This window comes from Cucurbita moschata, unplaced genomic scaffold (assembly GCF_002738365.1).
Source record: "Cucurbita moschata cultivar Rifu unplaced genomic scaffold, Cmos_1.0 Cmo_Scf00003, whole genome shotgun sequence".
Taxonomy (NCBI): Eukaryota; Viridiplantae; Streptophyta; class Magnoliopsida; order Cucurbitales; family Cucurbitaceae; genus Cucurbita; species Cucurbita moschata.
The window spans coordinates 2282006-2291595 of record NW_019268519.1 but is presented as its reverse complement, the minus strand read 5'-3'; the positions used below and the strand labels follow the sequence as shown (position 1 = coordinate 2291595).

Below are 9590 nucleotides of genomic sequence, written 5' to 3'. Positions count from 1 at the left end.
TTTTTTTTTTTTTTTTTTTTTTTTTTTTTTTTTTTTTTTTTTTTTTTTTTTTTTTTGCTGCAATGATAATGATTTGCTGTTGACTACATTATTTCCATTGTACTTAAAATTGTAGGCTTTACAGTACTACACTTGTTTGTTACATATTTTCATGATTGAGTTATTGTTTTCCTAGGTAAAAGTTATTTACTTATAAATACTTGTTAATATAACTTTGAAAGAATAATTGTCTGTCTTACTTTCCTTAACAATTAATATGCCTCAAATGTAGGAAACAATGTACTTATTAGGTGTTTGACGTCATTTTTTAGTGCAGTCTTAGTTCATTTTGTATGCATTTAAGGAGTGCTCTGGTACGATGATGTATTGCTCAGGTTTAATAGATAAAATATTTTTATTTTAGTTTAGTTTTCATTTTCAATTTTGATTGATGACATTATATATTATTTCATTCATTATTTTAGTACATTGTCCACTTCAAACTGACAGACGCATGTGCCCGCGTTTAGAAGCTGACCTTTTGATATTACTTGTTGATTGTGGTAGAAAGCGTATAACAAATAATTTTGCTTTGCTAGAACGGTTAAATATACTTCGTTCACAATAAGATTAGGTGATGCGATGTTGATGGCTAGAATTCTAACTTCCTCATAGATAAGGCAATCTACCATACTATTCTTTTTATTAACTTGTAAATATTAGAAATCTTTGAGAAATTGTATTAAGATAAATATTGTCTTGAACAAGGGAAATTATTTGTTCCTTGTAACTTCATGGTCTTTTCTTTACTAGCTTCTGATTAAGTCGATCTGTGTAACTAGATTGTCGGTGAAGGAAATGCTATTTGCTATCTTTATTATTATCTACCTTGGGTTTAAATCCAAGACTTCATTTGACCATCTATACTTCAATTTGGGGGAACACATTTGACTTATGCTGTATCAACTAAGGTATTAATGTCGGAGTTGCATGCTTAATTTTGGATAAATGGTTGCATTCATCTTTTAATTAATGGATTTTCCTTGAATCTATCTCTGTTAATCTCTTGTTAAATTATGGACACTAAATGGTATTTGTTGAATAAAGTGAATGAAAGAATCCATGTATAGTTATCTTATAGGTGAGTCGTTGCCAAGTCACACATTGTCTGATTAGATTGGTAAAAAAATCGTACGTTGACCTCTCAATGTAAACACTCTATCGGCTGTAAAGAGAGCATGAATCACCCTATTATCTCAAAAGAGACCATGGGTGAAAACCTCTTCCATTGTAGCCCCTGCACTATTGGATCGAGTTCAAACTGCCACAACAAATTTACAGCCACATTAAACATACTTGTAACCTTTTGAGGTCTTCCTACACACATTACACTTACAAATACTATCAATGCCGCAAATTTTCACATGGGAACCCTACAATGTAAAGAATCTAACCTTTTGGAAATACACACCTTCAAAAAAAAGAAAACAAAATGGAAGTAGGGGATGGGGCCTACATGCTAAATCAGATTTCCTTATTATTCCTGTGGATTCCCAGTAGCTATGAGAATGCCAAATTGTGATATTTTCCTTTTGTTCAATGCTAACTTTTATTAGGCTAATCATAAATCTCATCAAATTTACTTTGCATACAGTTGAGTTGTTCACTGCCACATGAAATTTGTTTCAACCTTTATTATCTCTTGCTTGTTACTTATCATAAGCCACACCTCATCAAATATATCTCTCTAGAATTATGTGAAATGAGAGATATTTTAGGAGTGTTGAAAGGCCGTGGGAAAAGGTGTAGGCTGTATCTATAAGTCTGATGCTTCTCTTTGAGCTTTCGTACCTACAGACTTTTGTAATTACCCTCTTGATCTTCTTATTTTGGATTGGAGTATTTCTTCTTTTTATCCGTTTAGGTTTTTAGATGTTGTTTTGGCTCCATTTTTGGGCGTTGGATTTGTATTCGTTCATTTGTTTTCAAAGAAAGCTCGATTTCTATAGAAAAAGAAGAAGAAGAAAGTGAAATGTAGTCTGAGAAATTTTTTTACAAGTAGCTGATTAATTGCTTTTCTTTGAAATGTTTTTTTTTTTTTTAAATAAAATAAAATAAAAAGTTCTATTGCATTTCCAATGCATTATTAAACACTACAAAATTAGACCAGGACCTTCAATTTTCTGAAACAGAAATTGTGCCAAAGCCACTTTACATTGCCTAAATTTGTTTATTGTCACTAACAGCCATACTTCATTTCTTTTGCGAAGATATATATGTTGTACCAAGTAGGCATTGCATTTTAAACTATTGAATGGTATTGGGAGGCAGAAGCTTTCTCTTTCCAACAAGTTTGGATTCACCACTAAATTCCAACTTCCATATCCCTCTTTACAATTACAGATTATATCATATCAAACTCTCTGAAAGTGAACGAGGAAGCAGACTTGGTCTCGAGTGAGTGAGTGCTAACACTGTTGTCATTCCCCCTTTTCCCAACTAAATCTCCCATGATAGTAGACTTCAAAGTAGCAATCATACGTCAAGGCAGAAATAGGAAGACTTATTGTGTGTACTGCCAAATTTGTTGAAAAGATTGAACTATGACCATTGGAACTTAAGTGCATGCATCTATTCCAAATATTAACAAAATAATAATAATTAAAAAAAATAAAAAAAATAATCAATAAAATAGAAAACCATTATGGTTCCATGACACTCGGTGGAGTGCAAGCCTGCTGTTTGATGTATATTACTGCCTTTGGTGTTTGCACGTTTGGCTTAGTCATTTCTCATTCAAATACCCCAGTGACTACTGCCTGCTATTTGGTATTTGCTATTTTGGTTTTTAACCATATGAATGTGGGTTGCTCTGTTGAAATTATTAGAAAAGTTTCTTCTTATCCTGTACAATTTAGAATCTACTAGGGAGCAGCAGGGAGGATGATATATTTCAATACAGTTGGATAGGGTTGGGTAAGTTGGAAGATATTGTTCTTATTAATGGTGTGAATGGAATGCTCATTTGGGCTGGCATAGGGTTCTGGTTTCTGACTACGGAGAACTATTAGATATCAAAAGTTTGTATTGCATGAGCACGCCTGTTTAGAGCTTTAGTTTCAGTCTCCAAAAGGAGATAACCATTTAACCTCAAAACTGTATTTTGTATACTGCCATCATTTTAAATGTGTGTGCACATGCCTAGTTTAAAACAAGACTGTTTCCTTCTTTTTCCTTTTTTTGGAGTTTGTATCTTTTGAGGATTAGTTTCTTTTTGTTTATTCAGTGAAAAGTTTGGTTTCTTTAAAAAAAAAAAAAAAAAAAAACAAGACGGTGTCATTGGTCTTTCTGCATCTAATGCAAATTTGGTAGGAGAAACTTTGTGAAAACACCGTAATTTGATGTTAGTTCTCCTTTTATTCTCCTTGCTGAACAAAGAGCAAAAATCCTCGTCTTCTTTTCTCTTAAAACTTAAAAAAAGATGCCTGGGGAAAATAGTCGCTATCCAAAAGAACTCTAGTGGGTTTGGCACGAGTTTTTGGGACAGCAAAACGTTTGTGTAAGTGTTCATGGATTGGGCATGGTTGGTTAGAGAGTTTCTTTTCTTTTTTAATGTTTTTTTATTATTATTTATTTCTCCCTCCCTTAGTTTGAATGGAATCCATTTGTTGAGGTTTCAACTTTGCTCAACCCAAATGATCCTGCCACAATTTAATCCAACCTTGAATTTTTGGGGTGCAACTTTGTTCAACTCAATTACAACCTTCAAAAGTCATTGCAAACTTAGAGCATGTTTGGAGTGGCTTTCCATATACTTAAAACACTTATTTATTACGCAAAACTCTGTACAAACTAGAAGACCACGACACTTTCCTACAATGGCATGATAGATAGATCATTGAAGGGTTTGCTATAATGTATAATATGGTTATTTTTTGTTGGCTATTGTAATGTGTTCATAGAGAGAAATCTTAATGCTTTACCGCGAATCAGAGATCTGGTTTTTGAATGTTTGGTGTAGTTGCTAACTAATTCATTTGATCAATTGGTGGAGAACATTTTGTTTATACTTCGATGAACAACTGGCTGAAATTAGGCTGTGAAGTCTATAACTTCGTTTAATTCGTTCTTAGGAAAGTAAAAGGAGAAATTCCCATGGAATCTAATCCTTTATCTTGTTTGTTGGTCCTTTTTCTTTCTTTCTAGAACCACCATGAAACAGAAGTGGCCAAATACGATTTCAGAAACCAGGGTGAATGCAATTGCAGAAGGTTCAGATTCAAGCTGCATCACTTGCCCATTCCCTGCAAATGGGTGCAGTAAGCAAGGAAGGAGTTTAACCTCAAAATTCAAGGGTGTTGTGCCTCAACAGAACGGCCACTGGGGTGCTCAAATTTACGCCAATCATCAGCGTATTTGGCTTGGGACATTCAAGTCAGAAAACGAGGCAGCCATGGCTTATGATAGTGCAGCTATCAGAATCAGGAGTGGAGATTGTCATAGAAACTTTCCTTGGACCAAAGTCACAATTGAAGAGCCAAACTTTCAGACACTTTACACTACAGAAGCTTTGCTTAATATGTTAAAGGACGGTTCTTACACAACCAAATTTGCTGAGTATTTGAGGGACCGTTCTGAAAGTGCACAAACATCAGCCGGCCCCTCTGCAGCAAATATAAATAACAATGAAGGGACTATTAAGCAACTTTTTCAAAAGGAGCTAACACCGAGCGATGTGGGTAAGTTGAACAGATTGGTCATCCCAAAGAAATATGCTGTTAAATACTTTCCTCACGTATCAGCTAGCACATTAGAAAACGTAGAATGTGCCGATGACGATCGTGATGTGCAGCTGATGTTTTTTGACAAAACAATGAGACAATGGAAATTTCGTTACTGTTACTGGAAAAGCAGCCAGAGCTATGTGTTCACACGTGGTTGGAATCGATTTGTGAAGGAAAAACAACTGAAAGCTAATGACACAATAGCTTTCTACTTGTGTGAAGCAGCAAAGACAAATGATGCTAAAACTACATTCTGTGTGGTAGATGTTAAAAATCGTAATGGTGCCAGCTCGGTCGAGAATGAAGCCGAAGAATTGTTATCGCCCAAGAACAAGGACGATGGACTAAAAGGTGATGCTGAAGTTGAGGGTTTCAAATTGTTTGGAGTGCATATTAAGTGAAAGAAGTAAGTTTTGCTATTCCTTCCTCCTTCCATCATTCCTTTTCCATTTTAAGTAGTTTGGTAGTGATTAAACCCTTACCTTAAAAAAAATCATTTAAGGTTATACTTGGGAGATTCTTTTTGGAACCATGCTACAATTAATACGGTCATAAACTTCTGACCGATAGTGCTCTGTTGTAGTTTCCACCCTCGTGACTTTTTGAATGCAACAACGGCGGGGTGAGATTTGAACTTTCGACTTCAAGAAAAATAGTAGATATCTTAACGATTGACCACTCCTTTTGTTTTGTGTTACTTAATGAGTTACTCTTTATGATCACTGCTTAATCTTTGGTTTATATAATTCTCTGTCTCTGTCTCTGTCTGTAGAGCCATTTTATGAAGCAGAAATTCCAAAAACAGCGAGGCTTTTTTAATGTTATTGGTAGGTGAGCAATATAATCATGCAGAAAGGCTTAGAGACTTAGTGGAGTTTTGTTCAATAAAGTAATCTTATCATCATGATTGATTTAAATTGGTGCATTTATTGTATGATTCCTTTTCTCATTCAAAGTATCTTCCTCATCCTAATGTAACTGCCCCATTATTTCATTTATTTAGATTGAAAATGCATACTTTATATTAGCTGCTATATTCGTGTGCTGTTCTAGATTAAACAATAGCTCACCTCATTTCTTCTGAATCATATTGGTTGTGGAAAATCATGTTGACAAAGAAGAGTTGGACATGACATTTGTGGTGGGTCCTAACAGGAACTTTAGAGATGAGAAATATAATCCATAGACGAAGATCGAGTGGTTCAAAAAGTGAGCTGCGATTCCAACCCATGAGGGAGGAGAGAAGAGCTAATAGCCTCAGATTCTTTCATGAGCCATTGGGTGCAACCACTTCTCAAACCCATATATATATATATTTACTTAGCTTAATCATTTCAATATTATCTCTTAACGTTATATTTGTGTGTTCTTTCTTTTACAACTTACGTTTGAGGAAAAAGAGGAAGTTAAAAAGATGAACCTTTTATTGCCTTTCTGAATATTGGAGAAAATAAAGCCAAAAAGAGTGGAATTGTAATAATAATAAGAAAAGATTTGGGCAATAAAGCCAAAAGCCATGTGAAGCTTTGTTCCAAACACATCCCTCCATTTATGTTTAAACATTGCTCTGTTTTCATGTGGCCTCCCCACATGTTACCACTCTTTTCTTTTTCCTTTCTGTTTTCTGTTTTTTATCGTTTTTTCGTTCGGATCAATCTTGTCGCACTAAAATTTTGAAAGTTTGAATCGTTCATCAATGTTGGTTAGGATGTGATTTCGATATCGTATATGTTACGTATTTGAATAATTTGGAATTGAAATTATTGGAGTGATGGAATGGTGGAAGCTCACATATATTGCATGATCTGATCTCCCACATGGCATTAGGAAGCTTTTGGAAATGGAGTAAATATCAGATGCCTTTACAACTCATAACTTATTGTCAAAAAGAAACTAAAATAAATGTAACGACCCAGATCACCGCTAGCCGCAGTTGTCCTCTTTAGACTTGTCCTCTTTAGACTTTCCCTAAGGCTTTAAAACGCGTTTGCTAGGGGAAGGTTCCCACACCGTTATGAATGGTGATTTATTCTCCTTCCTAACCAATGTGGGACATCACAATAAATGAAATGATCAATCTCACACAATAACTGCCCTATAGTTTCTACATCCATTTTGGATCAATATTCTTGTAAATGGGTACTTGGATTCTTTTTTAGAAGGAAAAAGATAACCGGCTCGACTCTTCAAGAAAAAGACTAAAAAAACTTGAGTTTTGTCGAGTGTAGATCATAATAGGACTCGAGGAAGAAGCCTCGACTAATTCTATGCTAGCAATTGCAAAAAGACGGAGGAGTGAGGCAAGTGTTAGTAACAAACATGGCACCTGTATGGCTATCCCACAATCCTGTTCTCTTAGTTTAGGCTGCACCCTTGTTACTCACTGGTACTCCGAGAATCACTCTTTTACTTTTATTTCTTAAACACTAACAAATTTTATAATATATTTTTTTTTTTTTAAAGTGGACATATATGTTTTTTTAAAAAAAATAATAATAATAATATAATTCCAAATGTGTTAAATTATTATATTTTTTAAGTTTAAGATTTTTCTATAAATAATCATAGTGAAGTAGGTGAGTAATTTTTATATTTTAAAAATCAATTTTTAATTTTTAATTCTTGGTTAACACTAAATGTTTGAAATTACCTTAATTTTGTGTGCAATATTCCAAAAATAAACGAAAATGAGAGGATTGATATTGATAATAACATTCAAACTGACACATAAACACCAACAATTTCTGTCAAATCGACAAAGAAATTCAAAGCGCTACAGATTATAATAACGTCTCGACTCTTAATATTATTATTTTTTGGTTTTACCGTCTCCTAAATCTCAACCCGACACTGTCTTCTCCGTTGGTGATGTCCACACAATGTCTTTCAGCGCCGGCCGGAGCTCTTTGCTGCAGAACTGCCTGTATTCTAACGTGTCCCCGTGATCTTTCTTCACCTCTACCACCAGAAACGACGGCGTTACGGCGAAGATCTCCGCCGCCACCGCTAGTTTCCCTTTTCTTCCGCACGCTTCACCCTGTAATCTCACTCTTGATTCGCTCTTTTTTACGCTGAATTTCCCCGCCTTCGCCACCTCTTCCAGCTTCGATATCACACTGCTTGCGGGCCTTGTCGTCGCAAATCTCAGCTCCTCTTTCTCTTCTCTCTTTTTCTCCTCGAACAACGGTGATAAATCGAACCCTTCCGATAAGGAAATTATATGGAAGGCATTTAACGTCTCCGATTGCTTCAATTTCTCCTTGCTCTCGTCGAATTCCTGCTCCTCTTTTGTTATTACAGTCCTCGGCGTGGATTTCCTGAACCAGGAGGACTCCATGATCTTTGATGTTGTAATTCTGCTGCTCGGATTCGGATCCAGGAGTTTGGTTATTAATCGACGGGCTTCCGGTGAGAACCACGGCGGGCACTTGAAGTCTCCTCTGTAAATCTTCCTGTACATCGACACAATATTGTCGTCTTGAAATGGGAGAAATCCGGCGAGAAGAACGTAAAGGATGACTCCACATGACCACAGATCAGCTTTGGCGCCGTTGTATCCCTTCTTCCCAATTACTTCCGGCGCAACATACGCCGGCGTGCCACAAGTTGTGTGCAACAGTCCATCCTGTTTCAGATGCTCTGAAAATGCGCTGAGTCCAAAATCAGTTACCTTAAGATTTCCGTCGTCGTCGAGAAGAAGATTCTCCGGTTTGAGGTCCCGATGATAAACTCCACGGCTGTGGCAAAAATCGATCGCAGAAATCAGCTGCTGAAAGTAAAGTCTAGCCAAATCTTCTCTCAATCGACCTCTGGAAATTTTGGAGAACAGTTCCCCTCCGCGAACAAGCTCCATCGCGAAATAGATCTTGGATTTGCTCGCCATAACCTCATGAAGCTCGACGATATTCGGATGCTTCACCATCTTCATTACAGAGATCTCCCTCTTGATCTGCTCCATCATGCCTACTTTTATCACTTTCTCCTTCCCAACCACCTTCATCGCCATGTTCGTCCCCGTCTTCAAATTCCGGGCATGATAAACCTTCGCAAAAGTACCATGCCCTAGAAGCCGACCTAGTTCATACTTTCCATGGAGAACACCAGACTGACCGTCTCTGTCCTTTTCCGCCATTGATTCGATCTTTTTTCAAATTTAAATTAGAAATATACAAACGATTCTTTCACGCCTTTCTTCTCCTACTTAATTAGAGCGTAGAGATAAGAGAAAATTGAGGAGGATGAGAAAGGGAGAAAATGGATCACCCGTCTTCGACGTGTTTCCGGTGACAATTCCGGCCGCCGATCCACTTGCCAGCTCGACCACTAGAGATGAACCTTGTCAACAAAGCTCCTCTCATCTCTCTGCATTCCCTAAGAGGGCGCCTTCTCCGCAAAATCAGTTACAGAAATTTTCTCTCCAAGTCTTTCAAAGAGCTCAGATAACCGGCGGAAGTTCACTTCTTAGCCCCTTCTATTCTCTGCATCTTCTTGCTCCTTTTATAGCGACGGGATATTCCGTAATTACCTTTTTGTCCCGATAAATGATCGTATGGCTGTTATTCGATCTGATTTGAGCAGGTGTCAGAATCATGGCGGTTGATTCTTTTATTTGCCAGTTTTGACGTCACGCCTTTTTCACGGGCTCCATTGGGGAGCGTAATGGGCCATCGTGGTGGGCTTCATGGCCCACAATTCTAATTTCTTTACTTTTAAAATATTTTAATTTAATTATTATATTTTCGATAAATTTTAAAATCCGGAAACGTTTTTCAATTAATAATTTCTATTTAAGTAAAAAAAAAAAAAAAAAAAAAAAAAAAAAAAAAA

General features: G+C 36.4%; 2 protein-coding genes across 4 annotated transcripts in view; one reads left to right on the top strand and one right to left on the bottom strand.

Moving 5' to 3' along the window:
* The window catches only part of LOC111441143 (AP2/ERF and B3 domain-containing transcription factor At1g51120-like), an 8949-nt gene extending 3269 nt beyond the window's left edge, over nt 1-5680 (top strand). For all 3 annotated transcript variants that reach the window (XM_023078084.1, XM_023078083.1, XM_023078082.1), the window contains one exon: nt 4186-5680. In XM_023078084.1, the coding sequence (XP_022933852.1) occupies nt 4193-5164 (972 nt within the window). In that variant the 5' untranslated portion in view covers nt 4186-4192 and the 3' untranslated portion in view covers nt 5165-5680. The remainder of the gene's footprint in view (nt 1-4185) is intronic.
* A 1761-nt stretch (nt 5681-7441) lies between these two features.
* The window catches only part of LOC111435187 (CBL-interacting serine/threonine-protein kinase 6-like), a 15797-nt gene continuing 13648 nt past the window's right edge, over nt 7442-9590 (bottom strand). Inside the window, exons 2-3 of the mRNA XM_023072562.1 lie at nt 7602-9254; nt 7442-7562 (exon numbers count right to left, since the gene is read on the bottom strand). Of these exons, the coding sequence (XP_022928330.1) occupies nt 7603-8895 (1293 nt within the window). The 5' untranslated portion in view covers nt 8896-9254 and the 3' untranslated portion in view covers nt 7442-7562; nt 7602. The remainder of the gene's footprint in view (nt 7563-7601; nt 9255-9590) is intronic.